We start from the raw sequence: 24,317 nt of genomic DNA on the forward strand, positions 1-24,317 counted from the left end.
GTCAGACTTTAAGGATCCCTAAAGTTAAACAGAACAGTCTTAAAAGTGGTACATCCTGAAATATTAAAAGCTGGAAGGAAACAGGCTTCCAGAGACATGTAAGAAATACAAAGGAAACTGGCAAACATATATAGAGGAGGAATTCTATATTTTGGTGCCACCACTAAAAATAGTCCTGATTTATATACCTATTAATCAGTTCTCTACAGAAAGCAAACCTTTTACATCTGAATTTAATGTTAGGGCAAGTTTATAGAGGGGAAGGCCATATGTATAAAATCCAGAGATAATAGATTTGCTATGGGAAACAGAGGCAGATTTAGGTGTTTGCAACTGGTTCGGTCGCATGGAGCCTCAGGGACATGGCAGCTATGATTTAAAATGGAGTGTGAGAAGTGGGGGTGCCAAATTTTTGCATCACACAGGGCGCAGCTGAAATTTGAGACTGAAAGGTCTGCCGCCGGCCCCGAGTTTCATTGAAATCATTGGATTTTGCTGCCAGGTGAATGCATTTATCTTTGAGGTGTAAGATAGCAAACAGCAGTTGCCAATTCGAAGCAGATGACACCACTGTATTGTTGCTTACACACAATGCAATCTGTTAAAAATCTAGCAATCCCAAATAATGTCAATTGCTAAAAAGCTATCCAAAATGCACACATGCTTGAAACACACTTGTTAGCTATCACCATGATTTTATGTTGTCATTTTATGTGTGAACTAGGAGATTATAGATAATATCCAACTAAGTCACACTTAAGCAGACCCATTGAAGCCAGTGGAATTAAGTTAGTCATAACTGATTTAAGTCCATTGATTTCAGTGGGTCTGTTCTAGGACTTAATCAGCTACCACCTCTTTATATTAAGAAATAAAATGACAGCCCCTATTTCTGCCCACAGATGGGACTAGACAGCCTTCTTGAGGCTGCCCCCACCTCTGCTTCCAGGGCCAGATTACAGCATATGTGCTACAATCAGAACGTGGTTGGAATGTAATATTCCTTGCCCGGATAAATTAATTAGGGTGGACAGATGGTAAAGAAAAACATTCCATATTAAAGGAATGATCTTGATGGCCATTTAAGCACTGCTGAAGTCTCGGGACACCCATCAATTCACTTTTGGCAGGTGACCAGATGGTTGTAATCTTTCCTGTCATTGATAAAACTAAACATAGCTCAAGAGACGGCACAGAAAATAATATCACCTCCACAAATCAGTGGTTTTAGTTTAGTAAGTTAAAAGCACAAACAGAAGCTTCTAGCCATTTATACAGCTAGGAACACTCACTGATATCTGGCCAATTAGATTCCAAGTGCCTGACAATTTAAATGACCTGAAAGCAAGCAAATTTCTACCACAACATCTACAAAGCTAGCATGTTTTAGCCGAAGAGGTCATAATGAAGCCCAGATCAGCAACAGGTGGCAACATCAGTGAAGTCAATTGTGACACTGGACAAACGTTTTGGATACACGCTTTGTCTTGAGGCACACCAAGATGTCAATTGTAGTATGAGAAGTCTCAGGGATGGGAAGCTTATGAATTTACCGAAAGCAAGTCAGATATATACTGCTGTTACAAAAATCCAAAAGTCCTTACTCTTTTGATTTTACATAGGCTGTCAGTAGACCTGGTTTATCATTTTAGGGCCTTTGCCCCATTAAAAATACATCCAATATGCACTCTGGACTTAGGCATAATTACTTGAAAATAAACAGAGGTAAAGGTTTAACCTTTTAATTGAACATTTAATTTGATATTTTGACTTATTTGGGGAAAGTCCCAGCTCAGTGGAAAAGCACATGCTTTGCTTGCAGAAGGCCCCAGGTTCAACTCCAAGCACCTCCTGCCTAAAAACCTGGAAAGTCAATGTCAGGTGCAGTGAATAATATTTAGCTAGGGGTGCTGCAGGGTTCTGTCCTGGGCCCATTGTTGTTCAGTGTCTCTATAAATGACTTGGATGCTCGTCAAATTTGCAGATAACACGAAAGTGGGAGGGGCAGCTAATGCCACAGGAGACAGAATCGGGATTCAATTTGACCTTAACAGATAGGAGGACTCGGCGAAAACTAACAAAACAAATTTCAATAGGTTAAAAAAAGGGTAAAGGTAAAGTACCCCTGGGTGGTTAAATCTAGTCAAAGGCAACTATGGGGTGTGGAGCTCATCTCGCTTTCAGGCCAAGGGAGCCAGCGTTTGTCCACAGACAGCTTTCCGGATCATGTGGCCAGCAGGACTAAACAGGCTTCTGGTGCAATGGAAACCAGAGCGCAGGGAAATGCCATTTACCTTCCCACCGTAGCAGTACCTATTTATCTACTTGCACTGGTATGCTTTTGAACTGCTAGATTGGCAGAAGCTGGGACAGAGTGATGGGAGTTCACCCCATCATACAGATTCGAACTGCCAACCTTCCAATTGGCAAGCACGAGAGGCTCAGTTGTTTAGACCACAATGCCACCCGTGTCTCAAGCTCAACAGGAACAAATGTCAGGTTCTACAGTTAGGCAGGAAGAACCAGCTGTAGAAATATAAGATTGGGGACACCTGGATTATCAGTAGGACATGTGAAATGGATTTGGGGTCTTAAGTAGACCCCAAGATTAGCATGAGTCAATAGTGTGATGCCAAAGAGGAGAGAGGAAAGAGAAGGGAGCAGCAGCAAATAAAAGCTAATGTTATTCTAGGATGCATCACCATTAGTATAGTATCCAGATCAAGTGAACTCTACAATTTTATGATTTTATACTTAGTAGTAAGGCAGCTTCCTATTTTCTTGACAAAATTTTTTTTCCTTCCAGCTTTATTAAAATAAACCAGCATTTCCACTTTTTAGACAATGACAGTGATTACTGTACAGTGTGTGCCTAATGTGTTCCAGAACAGGCAAATCTTGTTAAAATGGGGTTTCCCTTCTGACTCCATCCCTTCCTTTAGCATAATAACACAGAGCTAAATTACACACACACACACACACACACACACACACACACACACACACACACACATTTCTTTGAAGTAGTATTTGCTGAATGACAAGCCCTACAAAAAATGCAGAAAATCACCACCTCTCCAAGTTAATTACGGTAATCCTAATCCATGCTTTGCAATGCATATAATTTATTCAGCCATTGTCTTTGACATCCACCTACAAAGTATCCAGTGATTAACATAACCTAGGAATCACTGGTGTTTATTTTGTTCTGCATACACCAACTTCATTGGATGTTGACTGATATAACTGTCTTGTTGGTTTTCTTGTACTTTTAAAAATCATTAAGAAAATATTAACAAACACACAGACAAATCATTTGTCAGAATTCAAGCCTTGAAACAGGTGAGGTAACATGGTGCTCTGAGCACATGCAGAGTTACTTTCTTTCAATGCTAAGTAACTATTATCAGGTCTCCTGCCAAACATCTGCATTAGGCAACAAGGCTTATAGGTCAGAAGGGATGAAGTCTAAGTAGGCTTGAATTATAAGAAAATTTTATTTGTTTCGTCATATGCCATAACAGACTTGAATTCCAAAACTCACAGTTTAGAAGTCAAACAGCAAGGACGTTTATACCTGCCATCTTGCCCAAGCAGGAAATGATTCAACTATAACAATAATTCAACTATAACATGATTTATCATTGACCCACTTTCTCTTTAAAAAGACATTGCTTTTCAAAGTATTGCTTCATTGAACTAAAACTGAATGGAAGCAAAGTTAAAGGACAAAGAGACATTACTATGAAGAGGGAAGAAAACTGGGGAAATGTCCAGGAAACATAGATTATTCATGCTCAGACAGCCTGCTATGTACTGCAAGTTCTATCAACACAAAACGTAGGAGCAAAAGTGAGCACTGGCTGAGGGTTAGTGCAGCAGAGCCCTAATGCTACATGTCTGCAGTCTAAACCCTCACACTCCAGCAAAAAGCACACTGACTATCAAAGTGCCAGATGTGTACAGTTAAAAGTACCAGTACCATAATAACATATGTTCTTAATTATCTCTCCCAATCACACTACAATAATGTCCTCTCAGTTTCCATTCTACGATAGACCCCTTGACATGTGAATCCCATAATGGAGGCATCATGCGATTACTGTGGCCCCACTTCCAGATGTCCATGTTTTTGCACTGAAGATGCCTATGCATGTGCAGTGGTTCATGTGTTACCTTCACATATTGTACTTTTATGCTGTGAGCCACCCCTGAGATCTGCAGATGAAGAGCAGTATATAAATTTAATGAACAATACAATAATGAGAAAGGGCACACAACCAGAAGAGGATGAAGACAGGCGATACTTCTGGGAAGGACACTCAAGGATGGTGGGGCCAACCCTGTCGGTGGCTTTTACTCTAAAAGTTTCAGAATGTAAACTGCAGCAGCACGCACCTGGTTGCAGACCAGGGAATAAGCAAAAGAGTAAGAAATATTAACACATGCAACTAGAACAGACAGAACATATTTGAGTTACGAGAATCGTGAATACTTGCACATGGGATAAATCTTCTGAAATCTTTCAACAAAAAGGTAACAAAGGGGGAACCATAAAACATTCATTATAAATATGCTTTTGATAACTTCTGTCCTAGTAATTGAAAGGTTTTTCAGAACAGATGCAGAATAGAAATAAATTTAAAATGCACTGCCAAATAATGCCACATAATGCAGTCTACATTAGTTAAGAACCATGAGCCATAACTGACCTTTCAGTGTTATCCAGTACTGTTTCCATTTTCTCCGAGTAACCAACTCAAGTTTCTTCTCTTTCTGTAGGGTCACAAGAGGTTTGAAGAAAAGCCACCCAGCTTTGCGGACCACTCCTTGTTCTTTCTCATACAGCAGATCCAGTTGTTCTAAGGAGCCGAGCGACTCGCTGCTCGAGTCCTCTGTTCCTGTGGAGGTGTCTGTGTTTTCATTGTTGGTCTTGCTCAGGTCAAGCTCCCGCATGAAGTTCTCATAAATGTTCTGCCTCAGGACATCACTGCTGATTGCATTAGCAGACTCACTTCTCTGTGGGAAGAACTGGCCAGAGCCAGCGGACCACAGAGAACCAGAGAAATGTGGGGGAGCAAGAGTGTCTGGGGAAAGACTTTCAATTCCGTTGTCAAAGTATTCACCTGAATCTTTGCATTTTGTTTCCTGTGGATAAAGTGGTAAAGTTCGTAAATCAGCAGAGTCCTGGCTACCCCTTAAACATGAGCACTTGCTGACTCTAAGCTCTTATATGAAATCTACAGCACAGAAGCAACTGCTGTGATGTCTGTGGCACAGAGTCTGATGGCAGCAGGCATCAGAAGCAGCCCTGAGGACTACAAATCCATCCTCTTCTTTTAGCTTTGACAAATGGCAATGTTTTCTTTTGGAGTAACAAGGTATGTTTATTACATACAAGTCCGTTCAACTTCCAAAACATTCAGAAACCAAAGTGAGACTTCAGCAAGCTCCTGCAGCCAACCAGAAGCTGTGGAAGCCAAGTCGGACATTCGGCTTCCAAAAATAGTTCACAAACCAGAACAATCACATCTGGGCTTACAGCATTTGGGAGCCAAAACGTTAGAGAACTAAGCTGTTAAAAAACCAAGGTATGACTGCATTGGTATAATTATAATTGTACTAAAATGTTCTGACTAATTCAAAACATTCACTATTCTATAAGGAATAATTTTGAACGGTTCCACAGAGCACCTCATATAGGGTTCTCACAGGTGGTATCCCACCCAGGCAGCTTACAGGGCCAGATCTGCTTCGTTTCGGCAGAAGAACTGCATTTCATTCATTATTTGGACCCATTTCTGTACATAAGTCCACAGGACAGCAGGTATATATGCTGTTTTCATAACTCTTAAGGGCCATTCTCTGACATTAAACACTGCACCAGTCAGTGTGCACCATTCAACCATGAAATACCTTGCCAGATTGTGAGCCACAGTCCCAAGCTGCCAAACTTCTGACACTGGGCCTTCTCCTAAAGTGGAACTGTATGTGCAGCATTATATGCAGCTATTGATGCTGAGAGGTCCAGCCTCCAGTGGGGAAAAGGCTAAGCTGCCTCTGCCTTCCTTCTGCCCCAACGTAAGTTTCTGGGGAGCCTCGGGACAGAGGAAGGGGAAGGACGAGGTGGAGGTACTTCTTGAGTGCCTAGAGGCTCTGCAAGCATTTGAGCTGAGGGACATACATGCATCCCCATCAGAAATCAATTTCAGTACTAAGGCAACAAAAGACAAGTATGCCCAATCTTCCACAGAAGCCCACCCCAGTTTTTAACCCACCTTTCATTCTTGCAATTCTCTGTACATAAAGTGTGTATAGGGGGGGTGGAGAATATAAGTGAAGAGGGGAAACAGACAAGCACTCTGAGACAGAGAAGCAGCGGAGAGAGTCAGAAAAGGCATGTACAAAAAAAATATAAAAGGGAATTTTGAAAAAGACACTGCCAGCTCCCATTCAGCCAATCAGAGGACCGAGGCAGGGTGGCGGAGTAGGATTGACACAGCAACAGAGATGGTTTGGCAATGAAATTTGCACTCCGAGTAGGGAAAATGTTGGCAGTTGTTTGTTTATAATTTTAAAGGGCAAAATACCACAGCTTCTCTTTGCTAGAGACTACACCTCAATTCTGATTGCCAGAATTAAATTCATGGTCACCATGACAACTGTGGTGACTATATTTGTAGACTCCTGTTTGGGAAGGTACCTAACTACATCTCCAAGACTGGCATATACCATTAATTCTACCTTCATCTTTAATATATAGGACAAGTATTTTTTAAGCAATAACTTTAGGAACATTATGTTTGTTTGCTGTTTCTGAAAGTCTAATGATCCATCAGAGCAAAGTTGTATGTTACCCATTTGCACAAGCTGCGACTATGTGAAGGAATTTTTATAAGATGGGCAGAGCACTCAACTGTTCAGAGCCGAATACTTGACATATGATTTTGATTTTAATTTGGCAACACTCATTTTCTAGATCTTCTGCTTATATGTATGTTAGTCTATCTGGAGATCATTACAGAACTGTAGTTTATAGGACCTGATAGCAGAAGGTAATAATTACCATCAACTCCCACAGAGCTCTAGGAGACTCTTCCCAAATAAATATCTTTGTACATAAATATCTTTCTCAATAGTGTTTGAGAATCAGTTCTGTTGGGTGGAGTATCCCTGCATGACACTATTACCGAAATGCTTAAAATAGAACATGTGCATGTGTAGAGTAAGCCATAAGCGAACACAATTACTTCATAATATTAAGTACTGAAAGAGCTATCCAAGGCAGCTGTTCACCACGCCATCAGAAGAACCTCCCAAATGTTTTACATTGTTTTCTCCACTGATGCTTCCATAGCCTTTATTAAAGGATTTGCTTTGAACTTTAAAAAGAAATTAAGGACAGAACAAATAGAGTCAGTCTTAACAGTGTGCTTCCGATCATCACATCACAAGCACTGAATGGCATGCAACACTGCCCACTCCTTAAACCAGGGGCAGTCAAACTTTTTATACCTACCGCCCACTAATGCATCTTTCTTGATGGTAAAATTTCCCTACCACCCACCAGTGCTCGATGGAAGGAGGATTCAGCTTGTGCCGTAGAACCCCCCTACCTAGAATTCTGAAACACCCACTAGTGGGCGGTAGGGACCAGGTTGACAACCCCTGCCTTAAGCGGTCACTCATCAAAAAAGCTGTGTCACGCTTTAGACAGGATGAGTCACCTCCAACATGCAGCCACACCATTGCAGTACACTCACAGCTGCAGCTGTCATTAGAAAGGTCGTTCTTCCCATGAAAAAAGCCATTGCTATCAGAATGTTTATTCAGAGGTCCAAGGAGAAGAACCAGCCCTGACATACACTAATCTCGGACCTCTTTATTCTTCATAGATTACACCCATCGTGCCCATGTTGTACACCAATGCTAATGACTTTTAAAATGTGGACTTTCTAAAATGTCAACAATGATGTAAAATGTGCTGGTTGGGTTTCAGTTTATGCAAAGAGAATATGCACATGAATTTCCAGTACCTGCGCACAACCCTCCTCTCTCCCGTACCTTTCTGTTGCTACAAAACCATCCTGCATGATACCTCAGCCAAGAGGTTTGCTGAAACAGTCCAGGAAAGGAGACAGGTGGGCACCACCCTGTGCAGAAGCTGCAGCTGGTACAATGCAGTGGCTCGACTGGGGTAAGATAAATACTTAACATTTCTGAAATCCTTATTTTTTCTGAACACTCAAGTTGGCTATAATTTTGTGCATGGGTACATCAGCAATCTTGCAGATATCCTGTAAGTCTTAAGGTTATTTTACACCCTGAAGATGTCTAACTGAAAAGCAACATTGCATATTTTTATTTATTTTTTAAAATGTCTGAGTCCAGTGGTCTGTTTTCCCAACCATTCAGTATTTTCAGACCACTGTATTGGAGCAGTTGAGTTATTTTGAAGAGAAAATGCTATCATTTACACACACACACTTCTGAACAAAAAGACTTGGAAACAAACCAAGTTGTCATATGCATTAATGGGAAAGGGGCTAAGATTTGTACTTTTGAAAGAAATTTTGGCTGAAACTCCACATACCTGTAGTTTCCTCTTCTTTCTTGACAGGCTTCCTGTCCAATCACTGATTCTGCGCATACGGCTTTTCAGTGTTTCCTTCTTTGCTGCGTCTTCATTAAGGGTTGCAGATTTTCTGCAGGGTAGAGTGTAGGAAGAGTACTGCGGAGGTCCCCTGTGCTCTACCTTAGAAGGAACGTCTATGGCTGAGGTAAATGAAACACGGTTGCTTAAACCAGCATGGTGAGCATTGATATAATCTGCAGAGAGCCCTATATCAGAGGTTTGGGAGCTTCTTAGATTTGAATCCCTATATAAATCACGGAGGGAAGAGAGAGACGAACTTTGGTTCAATGGTTTCTTGCAGTCATTCTGGGGAAATTCAACTTGGATACTTGCATCGAGGGTGCTCCTTGACAAGTATGACCCATCCAGTTCATTCATGTCTCCATTATTTCCCCACGGAGCATCATACCACGAAGACTCCGAGCTAATAGAGCTCCCTTTACTGGATCTAAGCCTTGAATCAGTGGCTGACAGACGGTGACTTCCAACATAGTCTGTGCCACATGTTTCCTTCACTTCAAGCACATTATTCTTTTCAGACTCTAAAGTAGGCGAATACCGCAAGAGTTGAACTGGTCCACTGGAATCCTCTCTGGAGACTGTGCTGTTGCTGCTGCTGTTGTGAAATTCAACCCTCAAACACCCGTCCAGCTTCCCCAGTGTCTTAATGAGGACTTTTGGACTCATTCTGTCATCTGATGGTGGGCTTTCTTTCTTCCCATAGCAATTTAAGAAATGCCCATTACATTCCCTGGAAGCGACATGGTTGCTGGTAGCTTCAAAGTCAATGTAGTGCAATTTCTCAGGCAAAACTGCATTATTGCTCCCTTGACTGTAGCTTCCCAAGTTGTGCGTCCTATGTTTGGCATGGCTGCTACCCTTTGAAACTTTCACTACTGTGTCACCAAGTCTAGAAGAATAAGGCTGAGTATTCTTGAAATGAGAAAGGCAACTTCTGGTTATTGCTCGAGATTTGTAGTTTGTGCCACTGGTGCTGTGATTCCATCCCTGCGTGGAAGAGGACTTATCATCTTTAGCATGGATGCTGCGAATTTTCAGAGAACAGGGCTTTTGCTTGGCACTGGGTGTAGAATTAGTATGGTTTTTTGTTCCCTGAAGGCTGTACTGGCTTTCTGAATTCCCCATTTTTCACTAAATCAAGAGAGTATGAACAGCTGTGGTTATTAAAACACTCTAACAAAGTAAACTTTCAGTATTAATTTAAACTTCTAAAAATAATTGCTTATAAGAAAATTCCACTAATGTGGATTTTTTCCCCTGGGGACAAAACAAGGGATGTTGTGTTGTTGTTGTTGTTGTTGTTGTTTTTGCACATTTAGTTTGCATAGGAATTATCCTGGAAGCTACCTTATAAATTATTATCATCATTATTAATTTATTAACCACCTTCTAAAATACCATCCCAAGGCAATTTGCATATAAATAAAACAGTTAAAAACACAATAACAATAACAAATACATTTAAAACAAGATAAAAACCCTAACAAGTGGACATTCATGGTAAAGACCCATTTATCCAGCTGGAAAAGCTTGTTGGAACAAAAATGTCTTCAACTGTTTCCAGAAAGTACAGATAGTTTGAATGTAACTTAAAGGTTGTGCTACACCCATGTCATGGCTTGAATTTATAGATTCTCAGCAAACCAAAGTTCAGATCTGCTGGGCTGCTTTCATTTTTCATTCTGCACAGCACTTCCTGGTTCAAAATGAAAACTTTTGTATCAGACAAACCTGAACAATCACTCAAATGTAGATGGAATAACCAGTCTGTGTCCTTGGCATTATCTTGATAGCTGGTCACCACATAATTCCACATGAATCCCTGTAAAACAAGTGGTTGGGTAATGTCTCAGTCAAGTCAATACACACGTCTTCATATTGTATTTAATGTTTTACATAATGCTTTTTTAGACCATTAACTTAGCAGTAATTATTTCAAATGACTTAACCATGCTAACACAAAAACCACGGCTTGTGCTCATGTGCTCCTTCTATGCTCATATTCCTTCCCTTAATTTCAGGGTCTTGGCAAATCAGTTTGCAGCTTCAGTGGAGCCAGACAAGCTATGGTTAGTGCAAACTTGCCCACATCCAAGGATTACAAACCATGGTCTAAAGTGGGTTGGTGGACAAACTACATCTGCCTGAAATTTTGAGTTTACTTGGACACATTCATATACTGCCAAACCATGCTAGGCATTACATCTGAACCAGGCCCAAGTATCCCAAGGCAGAATATTACAGTTAAAATTACCGTCAAGTGAGATGCTGATTCAAAGTTTTTTGTTTAATAGCTGGATCTCAAATTATAGTTTGCTAAATCTCTGTGGGGCTTTTGTTGTTCTCGATCCACAATCCCGTCTGAATTCCAGCTGTGACCCAGAGGTAAAAGGCCACTGGGTAATTCACTCACCCTACCAGCTGGCAAACTCTGTTTGTATTTTAAGGTTGATCTGCCAGAAAAGTAAGAACAACAAAAGGAAAGCACCAGGCGTTGCACACACCAAGGGACAAAAGCAGCTTTTGAGAAACTGACTCTAATAGAAACTTATTCAGAGAGCATACAGAAAGCTGAATTTCAAAGCAAATAGATCAGCATTGTAGAACGATGCTATAAGGTTTGTATTTCTAAAGCACACAAGAGACTAATTTCTTTTTATAACTTTAAGCTATCTGATGTACATTCTAGAAGCTATGTTTGTAGAGCCCTAAGTATTTTAAGAATATCTGCCCTAAAGGTGAATAGAGATTTACGCTTTCTAAAAAACAAAGCAGGTATTTTATTGTAATGTTTGTCAAACTTACAATAATAATAATAATAATATTACACAAACTTGTTGTTCAAACAAATAAATCACTAATCTACAAGTTAATGAAGCCTAACTATAGCACTGACACAAAGAAGCTCAGCAAACAAATGACAATGACTTTCCAGATTATACCCTGCATTATCAATGTATACAAAGTCATGAACATTTTCACTAATAGAAAATTAGCTGTGTAACTCTGATACAAAGTGCTGTGACTCAGTCTTATTACACCAACAAAAATACCTTTAAAAAAATATTTATGACACCCCCTCCTTTGTAAGTACTAATTGCTTCAATGTATAAATGTCACCAATATAAAGCACGTTTTGGGTAACAGGCACAGCACAATGCTAAGATACAGACAAAACAACAGTGATGACTGGAAGGAAAACACCACATAAATTTCGCATGCCCCTTGTTACCGTGTAAATGGAAATCTCCAGGGGACTATTGACCAATGAAACACAGAGGAGTAACCAATGAGAGCATTTATATGCAGAACCTAAGTTACAAGAACATAAACTACATTCACAAGGCAACTTTCAGAAGCCTATTTCTATTTATAAGAGGACATGAAGCCCAATTTGTCTGAAGAATCAGTCAAAGACCATCTGGTCTCTACCATGATTGTGCACTCACAGAATAATCCTTTTTAACAGGGCAAGTGGCAAGCAAGCTGCTGTTATAGACCTCAGTATAACAGCATCAATTCTTCAAACTTAAGCCACTGATACAACCTCCATTGTACACCAATACAATGAAGATGGTTAATAAATACGTCTATCAAAGGCAGGTATGCAAAACGAGCTGACACTCAGCACAATGAACAGTTAAGGCTACAAGCACTGCATGTGAAAAGTACTGTCATGGAGCACTATTTCTTATCATGTAAGGCAACTTCCTAACAGCAGAAAGCAAACACAAGAGCTTGCCAGCACTTAAAACTATGTGTTTCAGTCCTGATTACACTTGGTAATAAACACACAATCATTTATAACTTATTCACTTTATTCATACGCTAGGCTGTCTCACTGTGGCTAGATCTGCCACAGAGGCATTCCTTTATCTCTATCTTATAATGAGTTGGACAATTGTCTATTTAGCTTAGTACTACCTACACTAACTAGCAGTAGCTCTCCAGACTTGCAAGGAACGGGCTCTCCCATTCCTATCTGAATGAAAATTTCTGCATGCTACATCTCTTCATGACTGAGCTGCAGTTGTGAGGCTTGCACTCTCCTCGACTCCCCTTTCTTCCTCCAGTGAGACACAAATGTGAGATCAGAAGTTTCCATTTCCATTTTAGATTAAGCATGGTTCAGTGCATCATCCAAAATTTAACTGTGGTTAACTTAATTATGGTTAAATTGAAATAATCTAGATTCATAAACATGGCCTGAAGTTGGCTAGCTTCAACACACTATAGTTAAGTCTGAATTTATTTTGTTTGAGTTTGAACAACACAACAAGCTATGGATGCTCTAAAATAGAAATGAAAACTCCTTGCAACACAGCTGGAGGGTGGGCAGCATAAGCTAAGGCTTGATGAGGCTCATTCTTATGGTTCTAAGGTCCTAATAAAGTCAGTGAATTCTGTTTATTGTCACCAGTTCTTTATCCCAGACACAACCCAGTAACCATCCAGTTGATGGTCATTTCAAAGGTTCTGCCACGCAGCAGATTCAGCTTTATTTGGGTGGATGTCCCAGGTAGGACCATTCAAAGCACCTGAATATTCACAAGCAATTGGTTTCTTTTTTTGTTAGCGAACAAGTCTTCACAACTATCACATAACATCACATAATTCAAACAAATGGATTCAAGGTTTAGGAGATCTTGACATCATACAAATGGATCATGTTTAGAATAAATAACAAAATGGAAAAGTGTAACCAGACCTTGAATTTTATAATTCATAGAGGGGAAATGACAGAGGAAATGTTAAGGGGAGGCTATTTTATAAGAAATATATAGTGTGCCCCCCACCCCACAAAAAAGGTTGCTGGCTACAACCTTAAAGGCCAATGGCCATAGAGTTAGTTTCAGCCAATGGGTTTTTCCATGGCGAGACAAACACATCCACCTATTCCTCTTACAAACTTGATGTTATTTTACTGCACTGCTGTGATGTGAAATAAAATGGAGTAAACCTAGCTCTTGCAAATCAGTAGAGTGCGACAGCCGAAATGATCATGATCAACTCCTCTGTGAGGAAAGGCTGCAATATTTGAAGTGTTTTAGTTTAGAAATAGGCGAGTGAGGCAGGACATGATAAGGATGTGTTAAGTTATTCACCTTGTTTTTATTTGTAAGCCACCATGAAAAAAGGAAGGGTATAAATAAATAAATATGTGACGATAATACTAATACTAATAATTGTGGGGGAAGTGGATAGAGAGAGGTTTTTCTCTCTTTCATAATACTAGAACCCTGAGTCAACCAATAAAGCCGAATGTGGAAAGTTTCAGGACAGCCAAATAAAGTTCTTCCCACACTTAAATTCCCTACCACAAGATAAATGGATGGCCACCAACTTGGGTGGCTTTAAAAGGGAGTTAAGACAGATTAATGGAGGATATGGCTGTCAATGGCTGCTGGCCATGATGGATGTGCAGTATCAGAGGTGGTATTCTTATAATTATTATTACCCACAATTTGTCTACAGTCCCTGGGTGGGTTACAGCAATCTAAAATTCGGGAATAAAATAGTTAAAACAAATCTCAGCCACAGAAATAGGGTGGATCTTAAAACAAATCTCAGCCACAGAAATAGGGTGGATCTTGCTATTGTGCCCATGCCCTGCTTGCAAGCTTCCCATAAGCATCTGGTTGGCCATTGTGAGAAATGATGCTGGACTAGACGGGCTCTTTGTTATGTTCACAACAGCTTTTCTATCATCACAATCCTATGTCAATAACTCATGCACACGATGTTTGCATTAGCAGGATATTCAATAGGAAATTATGTTATTGGATACCCACACAAGGATATAGTATATTTCCTTGTCAAGTTGAGCACTTTGTATTAAAAGTAAAACTGCAAATGTAAGAGGACAAAGCCACTTACATGATTATTACATTCATGTGCCTTCTGCCAAGGCCACACGTGACTTTTTTATATATCAAGCAACTGAGTGGAGATGTGTGCATAACAGTTTTCAGCTCTTTCACAGAAGACTTCCTGGAATAATTTACTGCATTTTTGAAAACCAGGCATCTTAGTCACATGCTATTGCAAACCAAAAGCAGAGCTTTTGATTTCTACAATCTTAGCAACACTCCTATGCCTATTCACACGCACGCACACACACACACACCCAAACTAATGCTACTATATGCTATTCTTGGCAGATTTACTATTTTAAATTATATACCAAGAAACTCAAGGAATGAGCAGCCATACAAATGATTATGATTTTTATATTCCTATTTAGTCTTAAAGGGTTTACTTATTCCAACTGGAAGCATAATTTATGTATTCTAGCTGTAATGCCACTTTGACACCATTATAGAATGGTCTCTCACCAAATCTGAAACCAAAGAATCTACATACGTTCCACAAATCAGCAGCCTAAAAATTATGAACAGCAATCTCAAAAATAAAGAAAGAAAGGCACATTGCAGAGTGCAACTGTAGACACTTCTTGTTCACGTGTTCTATTTTGAAGATTAAATGTGGACTACTTTATTTTAGTAAGGTAAAGGTAAAGGGACCCCTGACCATTAGGTCCAGCCGCAAACGACTCTGGGGTTGCGGCACTCATCTAGCTTTATTCTAGTTCATGGGCAAAATCACATCCTCATCTTCCAGGTTAATTATTCCTTAATAGCAATGAACCTTCTGATTCTGTAGTCACAGTAAGTAACACAAATTCAAATCACCACTCCTTGCACTACTTTAAGATAAGACTAAAATCATGTGGAATCAACTTTACTATGCAGTCTTCCTGGAAATGGTCCTCTGGGTATACTCAAGATTCAGCATGATTACTCACATGACATGCAGCTGTTGCCTACTGTCTCCGCTGCACCCTCTCAATTTGGGATGTAGAAAAGGATATAATGGAAATGACACACCAGTGCATTACACTTTGTGGTCAGCCATCAGTTCCAATGTAGGTTTGTCAAATTAGCACATACCAACAGTACTAATTGCAAACAAGTAAGTCATTGCAGTTTAGAATTAGAAGGAAGTTATCACATGAACACAAATTAGTCTATAGGTCTGAACATTAATAGTGCATAAGATCCACTCTAACAAAAAGAAAGTGAAGACCTCAATCATGCCATATCATGTCGCTGGGGTTAATAGAGTGGTGCAGTGGATAGACTGTTGGGTTTGGATGTGGGAGACTGAGCCCCAAATCCCTGTACATCTGGTATCCTGATAACGGTACCTACTGCCTTAGTTTATTCCATAAGGCAGGCAAATAGATGGATGGATTAAGTATGCTGTACAGCAGAGTGTACTGTAGAAATGATAATAGTGTGAGGCAATCCCAACTATAAAGATCCACTTTCCTCTAAAAAGTGCAAAACCCATCCAACTATGACACTGCTTCCATTATGCCTGTGTGCACACTGGGGTTTTGTGCATTTTCATTCTAGTCTTATCATATAGCTACACAGCCACCACCCTCTGCAAAGCCCTGAATCATGGTCCCCACTCATGCCTTATGAACATCTTCCAATTGCCTTGGGTAGTTGGGCGGAGACCAACTTGCCCCAACAGCAAACTCTACCAACATAGAAGGCTACTGTTAGGACTAGAAACAAAAGTGCCTACTCCTTCAGGCTCTTTTCCTATACTAGTTTTCTGCTAGAAAACACAACTTCACCTTCCTTTAGCTGAATTAAATGGTCACAGGCTCATTTGACATACTGCAGCTCCTAGTCACAGACTCTCTCCTTTCCCTACCTAGGGTGCTTAAGTATTTCTGGCCACATCCTTTCCCAGCCCATCAACTACTTCCTCTGCCAAAGCCAATGCTTTTGCCTGACACTTCAGTGGTGTGGCTCATTGCTGCATCACTGCTGATGTGGCCTTGAATGCCAGTGCTGGCCCAGAGCAGCCACTGAACTGAGATAAACCACCAGTGCTCTTCTTGGTTTCGCACAAAAAGCTTACTCTGGGACCATTCACAGCTATCCTGTAACTAATAAACTAGTTTTAAATAAAGCTAGAACAAAATGCCAAATGCCACTAAAGCCAATTATTTCAAAGTAAGTGGCTTAGAATAGGATGCCAGTTACACCAAGGGAGGCATATCAACTTGGCAATTCCATTCTAGTGGAAATAATGATCAGCACTCTTAATAAAGACACTTCCTCTTTTTCAGTAGCATTTTTCTTTCATAAACACATAAAATATGTCTTGTTGGATCACACCAAGGCTCCATCTATTGTAGGATGTCGATTCCAACAGCAGCTGCCAGATACTTATCATGTGGAACTGCAAAGGTATCATTAGAATGGTTGTATTGTGTGGCATATGAATAACATTCAATCTGAAAAGCTATGCAATAGCCTAAAGATCCATCCTAGCCTGGGGGTGGGTGGGGAGGGAGGGAGGGGAGAAGGAAGCATCCGTACTTTGTTGTTTTTTTAAAAGTTACTTAATTCAATATTGGAGCAAGTTCAGACCTGAAGTGTTCATCTAATATATAAGTAATACAGAATAACAATAAAGTAAATTTTCAGACAGTTAAGCAATGCATTTATGCACTGTAAATTTCAGGGAAAAACAACCAAGAGAGCAAGCAAGAGTTATTTACTGATTAGTCATACTGTATGCAGGCAGGATAAAAGCTCTACTGCAGAAATCTTTCTCTGTAAGAAAATAAATCTTTTACTATTCAAACTGTAAGACAATTTGAATAGCAGCTAACTCAACGGTTTAAACAACGGCAGCCACTAGCTCGTTCAGCAAAGTCGCTCATAAGACTGCTGAAAGGGAAATGTGTCCCTCTTAATCTGTTTGGAAAGGAAAGCAAAACTTCAAAGCCAAGAATCACAAACAGAACCACTCTGCCCAGTTCCCCCTTCACAACTTCTTTTCTTATTGAGCAGACTGCGTGTCCCACTAGATTCCTTACCCCAATCTCTGCTGCCCAGAGCTTCTGCTCTAGTCCGTTTCTCCAAACGTGTCACAGAACCGTTTAGCATACATACACACAGACTCTCCCTTTCTTTTTCTGCTTCTGGTAAGCCAGGAAACTGTGTCTAAGTCTCCAAAATGTTCAGCAGTTATGGGCTAAAAACAGATTCTGTGCTACGCTGGATATATTTTTGTCTGCAAGCTACACACCCTCCTCATGTTCAATTTTTTCCATTGGTGGAACAGGATGATGCAGACTTAACCAGAAAGTGGTTTTCCATGGGCCGCTTGAAATGATTAGCCTGGACAGCCTGCCATAATGCCTCTAAGCCTTCAGGGAATACTCTATGACTAGGCTGTTGTTTGACCCTGCATTCCTGAATTACCACCAAAGTGCCATAGGAAAGCTACTAAAAGGCTTGCTGAATAAAGGTTTGCTTGCTTAAAAGGTAGGACTTCAGTGTCTTTAAAATATATATCTATATATTAATTAATAATGCATAACTTTAACTTTCTTCATTTTAATATAGTTCGCCTAGATAAACAAGCAACTTCCCAAACCACAGAAGGAATGTTATATTTCTTATATAAAGTCCTTAAAGTTATCGTGCAGCATAGTATTAGGCATAGTCAAACTTGACAGATTCTTGCTTTTATTTTAAAATGTTAAAAATTCAGCCGTAACCATCAATAGCCCTCAATTACTTTAACCCTAAGTTAACTTTAACAATAATGAAAGCTCCTTATTTCAGAATGCAGCAGTAATCCAAAGTTTCATAGTCCTATCAAAATAATACAATGCATTAAGAAATGAGTCATTTACCCAGCAAGGTAAACTGATGGTTGGTTTTTAGACCTCACAACTTTTTAAAAACTCCTTGGACTCAGTGATGCATTGTAACAGGTTATTATTGCTTCTCCAATATATGCTGTTGATAAAGGATTGAAGAGCTATTTTAGCTTCCTATGTGGACACTTCTAGTGATTTCTGATTTATTTATTTTTTGTATTCCCCACCAGCCCACCCAAGAAATGCAAAATGTTGTAGAACAAAACTGTACCACTAGATTGAGCCTTACAGGGTGGGAAAAGTTGCCTTGTAATTTTTACAATAATTCATCCTACACAGATAATTCATACAACGCAGATTGCAATAGCCCTTCTGAAGCTGAAGCTGTCAAAACCAGCACAGAACTGCCAAGCTGCTCTTACCACTCTCTATCACTGCAAGTAAGCTACAAAAGGGGTAAGGTGGAATAATATGACACATCTCTTCAACCAATTTTAGAAAACAGAACTTTTGATAGGGGTGCTAACTGCAAATAGGATTTCATTAGCCCTGCCATGCAAAACCTTTATTTAAAAAATCAGCATTTGTCTTTTTGGTATGAAAACCTATGGACTTTGGCTATTGCAGAAAAAAATAACACATAAACTTTGGGTCTCCAGAGGGATGGAGGACCTAGAACGCTTCTACATCATCTGGGATCTTATTTCTTATGCTTGAGAGTAGTTGATTGGGCAATATGGCTATCCTGATTTATATTGGTGTGTTACCACTTCTTTCCATACTCCTTCTCTTGTATGTGTGTTGATATGTGTACAAGGCAATACCCGACTACTGTACTTTCAAGCAGTCAGTAATAGTTATTATATTTCAGGAAAACTTCATTTTTTAAAAAACAAAACCCTGGTGTTTGGCCAAGATTAAGAGTGGCAATCAGGTGGGGAGGACCTGTATGACATTCTCCCTCCCTATTTCTCTTTCTCTTTCTGTTTCTGTTTCTCTCTCTCATATAGCACCAGACTGTTAGCTGATACAATAGCAATGTGAATTAAGGACTGCATCAGGGGTTCCTATCCTTTATGTTCAACCTGTGAATTTTTGCTTTGATTTCTTCAGGTGATTTCCATTTATTATTGTCCCATGAGATTTCAGTTTCTCTACCTCTTTTATTGTCAGTCATTTTTACCCATTTTTGCTATTTCTGGATGCAACAGGGCACCTGTATTTAGCTCTGCTTGCATTAATAGACATCCTGACCTCTAGTGTTTAATTGTATTGTAATTGCTATACCTATATTATTTGGTATTGTTCTAATTTCCTCTCATTAATAAGACATACTTAGCTCAGCCCATTTAGCTGCAGAACTTTTAAAGTGGATTTCTCTTATCGGGAATCAGGCTGTAAAGAATTTCAGGCATTTCCCTGGTTTTAACTTGGGTCCAATATAATTGAAAGAATATCTCTGACATTCCAGTTTTTTGCTTCTCAACTCCACAATAACTACTCATAGCAAATCGTCTTATGTTATCTTACAAGAAGACCTAATCTAGTTTGTTGACTTATCAGATTGCCATTGCCATTTGTTTACATAAAAATGCATAGGGGATATGTATTTGGCTAGCTTAGCTTTATCCAGGGAGGAAATATGGCATTACAATTTCAAATAAAATGATCTCAAAAACATAACATGTAAAATAAAAGTGTGTCTATTTGCATTTGCACATCACAAGCTGAGTGATGTATTGGAATTTGCTACTACAAGAAAAGCTGCCCAAGGCAAAATTAATGACACAGACAAGTTCAACATCTGCCAAGGCATCTAATAACTCTCAGCCATTTTGCTTGTTGGAGGTGCCTTTGTTTGAAATGACAGGTTCTTAATAGCCTGACTTACTCGCCAAGTCTCAAGGGACTCTTTCTACTCATGGTCTGTTGGGAAGCGGGGTGGGGGGGGCACACAGGGGTTCTTTTACTCTTTTACAGCCCATCATGCTAATCAAGAAGAACATCACCATGTGAGCCCATTTTAATCATGCAAGTAAAATAGGAAGCAAAAACTGAATGGAAGCAACTCTTACATGTTTCTCTAGTTTTTGTTTAAAACATCGTTTGTATTCTGAAACTCTGCACTGCAGAGAAATTGCAAGTGTGTTGCAATATTGCTAATCATTGCAATTGTTAGTTGAGGGCCATCAGTGTTGATTGGACAGGGTTCCTGCCCTGAGGAGCTTGCAACATTTGAGGCAGGAGAAGCTACAATGAAAGCAGAATAAAGTGGATTCACAAATCAACATGGAAGTAATATGCAGTTCTTTAAAAGCTATTCATGCTTTCAAAACAGTGTTTTGAAACTGGCACTTTTGAAGAAAAAGCAATCCCCGATACTACTGAGAATCCCCCTTGCCTGGCTTCTATTTGCTGCCAAGGGTGCTATTTGAGGACATAAAGGTGAGGAGATAACGTTTAAAACTAAAAATTATCTAAGATTAAGGAAGGCAATTGTTATCACATGTTGTGGTCATGTGAGGTAATTAGAAAGTTTTGGGAATCTATTTACAATGAACTAGAAAAAATATTTAAATATACCTTCACAAAAAAAACCGAGGCCTTCCTTCTGGGGATAACTGGAGAAGAAATTAAAAAGGAAGACCAAACACTTTTCCAATATGCAACAGTGGCCGCTGGAACACCAATAGCACAAAATTGGAAGACATCAAAAATCCCAACCATAAACGAGTGGCAAGCTAAATTATTTGATTATATAGAATTGGCAAAAATGACACAGAAAATAAGAAACCAAAAAGGTGCAAAGTTTAATAATGAATGGAATAAATTTATGACATATATTGAAACAGATGTAAAAAACTTAAAAATCACAGTAGGCTCGATATAATGCTTGTGACGTAAAGAGTTTTAAGAAAACGAAACTGCAGACAGAAAACTTCTTGTAACATATTCCGAAACCGAGTTGAAGGGAAGTCAATTATGTTGTGTGATTTAGTTATTTAGTTATTGTAAGTTTAAATTGCTGGTGTTTTATGTTATGTATTTTTTTTCTTTTTTGTTGTTTTTCTGTGTTTTGTCTGTCATTTTTTGCTGGTTTAATGTTTGGTGTTGTATAATGAATTGAAACTAATAAAAAAAAAACAACTAAAAATTATCTTATGAAGAAATTATCCTGTAGTGTGGTAATCCTTTTCCTCTTTAATCAATCATTTTGCAAGATAACACACATACCAGAACAGCATAAAAAGATCTAGATAAGCAGCAAACACATGTAACAAAACATCTCACTCAGAAAAGTCATCCAGCTTCCTCACAATGGCCTGCATCTTATCAGGGATCAGAAGCAGTTTCTGCCATTTGCATGGCTACTTCTCCTGCAAATAGTAATTGGAGATCCCAGACTTATGATGATAGAACAAAGCTGCAATATGATTTATTCTAACTGTTGCCAGAATCCAGTGCTGTCTTATTCCATTGGTTTCGGAAGCCACAAATAAATGCTTTGTTATTTTTTAAAAGAAAGTTGCTGAAATTTTATGTGGAACACACACCACATAGAGAAAAAGTAAACCAGTCTCTACCGAACAAATGGTTAATTATCAATCTGACAGGTAATCTAGATTATTTTGTTGTTGTTGTTGTTTAGTCGTTTAGTCGTGTCCGACTCTTCGTGACCCCATGGACTTCTCCCCTATAAATGTTCTACAACAGAGCAAAAAAGATAAGCAACTTTATAACAATCTTAGACTGTATTTCTAAAATACACTTACAGTGGTACCTCGGGTTACATACACTTCAGGTTACATACGCTTCAGGTTGCAGACTCCCAGTACCTCGGGTTAAGAACTTTGCTTCAGGATGAGAACAGAAATCATACTCCGGCAGCGTGGCAGTAGCGGGAGGCCCCATTAGCAAAAGTGGTGCTTCAGGTTAAGAACAGTTTCAGGTTAAGTACAGACCTCCGGAACGAATTAAGTACTTAACCCAAGGTACCACTGTACTTGCATTGCTATGCTAAAGTGAGAAGAGGACAGATTTCAGTCAATTATGTGCAAGATAACTCTTTTGGGGGTGGGGGATGTTTTGCCACTAGAAAAGTATGAACTTTCTAAAAAATGAAATGGAACCTGGTGTGCTAAGCCAAACCAATACCATAATAGAATGTTCATTCCCACTTCTAGACAACAATTGCCTCAATGACAGTAATCACTAAAATATATTGAAAGTATATTTAAAATGCAGCTGTTATGATTGGGATATAGACTATTGTTACTTTCCCGTGAATCCTGCTTTTAATAGTCCACACATGTTGTGGAGAAGCTGACATCTGACTTGTGGGCATCCAGCATTCTAGTCACCTGCAAACACATTTGAAAGATTTCTGTAGGTGGAGATACAACCTTGCTTAACTTTAATATTTGAAACATCACGTTTCGTGGTACCAAGCCCACAAGACCAGCTGATCGAATACACACAGGGAAAATAATGTATACAAATGATTAAAATGGTCAGACATTTCCTAGTTAGTGCCCCAAAAGAACTGCAGTTCCTAACTGGCACTGCATAATATAGCTTTCTTTCTGCTAAATATGCTCAGATAGCCAAGCGCCTGTTGTTAATCCTGAGCATCTGGGAGTCAGAATAATACTGTCTTTGAAGCTGTGTGCATTATTCCACAGTGGCTGAGGAGGGAAACGGCCACCCAGAGCGATCCCTTGAGAGGATCCCATAACAAGGGTTGCATCTAAACACTGATTGGTAGAACACTCACATTTCTGATTCCTGTATACTGTGTTATCCCCCAGGTTAAGTGGGGTCCTTTCTCCCCACTCAGTGTTAGCCTGGATTTGCATAATACTGACTGGTTGGCCCTGTGTCAATAAAATCAGTCCTGCTTCAGAAGCAGTTAAAAATAATGAAAGCAAAAAATGTGCTCTTCAAAAGCATGAAAGCTTTAGGTATAACTATTGGTTTTCTGATGAGCTCTGGGTGATAAAACAGGCAGTGGCAGCACAGGTGACCCAAGTCCATGTGTTAGCTCTAGTGTAAAGAGACCCCTGACCATTAGGTCCAGTCGTGACCGACTCTGGGGTAGCAGTGTTTGTCTGCAGACAGCTTCTGGGTCATGTGGCCAGCATGACTAAGCCACTTCCGGCGAACCAGGGCAGCACATGGAAACGCCGTTTACCTTTCCCGCTGGAGCGGTACCTATTTATCTACTTGTACTTTGATGTGCTTTCGAACTGCTAGGTTGGCAGAAGCAGGGACCAAACAACGGGAGCTCACCCCGTTGTGGAGATTCAAACCGCCAACCTTCTGATCAGCAAGCCATAGGCTCTGTGGTTTAGACCACAGCACCACCCGTGTTCTAAGCTCTAGTGTACAAAGCCCTAAATGGCTTGGGACCCAGGTACCTGAAAGAACTCCTCCTGAGGAACAACCATATTAGGTTCTAAGATAAGCAGGGAAGTCCCTACTGGTGCTGCTACTGCTGGGATCTACCCAGCTGGTCCTCTTGGTGGCAATTCCATGCCTATGGAATGCTTTCTCTGGTGAGGTGCATCTATTTCCCCCATTATTAACTTTTAGGGAAAACTTTAAAACATTCCTGTACACCCAGGCATTTGAATACTGAAAGATAACTTTTATTGCTGACCTTGAAATTATACGTAGCTGTTTGGCACATTTTTAGATGCTCTCAGTGCTTTTAAATATTTGTAGATGTTATTAAATGTTTAAATACATTTTTATTTTAAAGCTGTAATTCTATCACCTTGTGCTTGTGCCTCTGGGGTCCTTTGTGAGGAAAGGCAGGAGATAATTTTAGGGCAGTAATCCAACATTCCTGCTCCATCAGCACAAGAGACTTCTACTTGTTGGACAGAATTTCAACCCTCCTTGCCTCTCCCATGCAGCCACCCACCCACCCTCAAAAGCACCTCTGGAAGGTAGGAGAACACT

At 39.7% G+C, this 24,317-nt stretch overlaps 1 protein-coding gene across 4 annotated transcripts in view; it reads right to left on the bottom strand.

The window, feature by feature from the left end:
• The window catches only part of TIAM2 (TIAM Rac1 associated GEF 2), a gene marked incomplete at its 3' end in the record, with an annotated part of 132,374 nt that overhangs the window by 77,919 nt on the left and 30,138 nt on the right, over window positions 1–24,317 (bottom strand). For 2 of the 4 annotated variants that reach the window (XM_082215182.1, XM_082215179.1), the window contains exons 3-5: window positions 10,388–10,478; window positions 8,594–9,787; window positions 4,713–5,148 (exon numbers count right to left, since the gene is read on the bottom strand). In XM_082215182.1, the coding sequence (XP_082071308.1) occupies window positions 4,713–5,148; window positions 8,594–9,781 (1,624 nt within the window). In that variant the 5' untranslated portion in view covers window positions 9,782–9,787; window positions 10,388–10,478. Of the gene's footprint in view, window positions 1–4,712; window positions 5,149–8,593; window positions 9,788–10,387; window positions 10,479–17,561; window positions 17,723–22,629; window positions 22,715–24,317 lie in introns of those variants that run through there. The other 2 variants (XM_082215180.1, XM_082215181.1) reach the window with 2 other exon arrangements.

The sequence above is a fragment of the Podarcis vaucheri genome (genome assembly GCF_965113315.1).
Source record: "Podarcis vaucheri genome assembly, chromosome: 3".
Classification (NCBI taxonomy): domain Eukaryota; kingdom Metazoa; phylum Chordata; class Lepidosauria; order Squamata; family Lacertidae; genus Podarcis; species Podarcis vaucheri.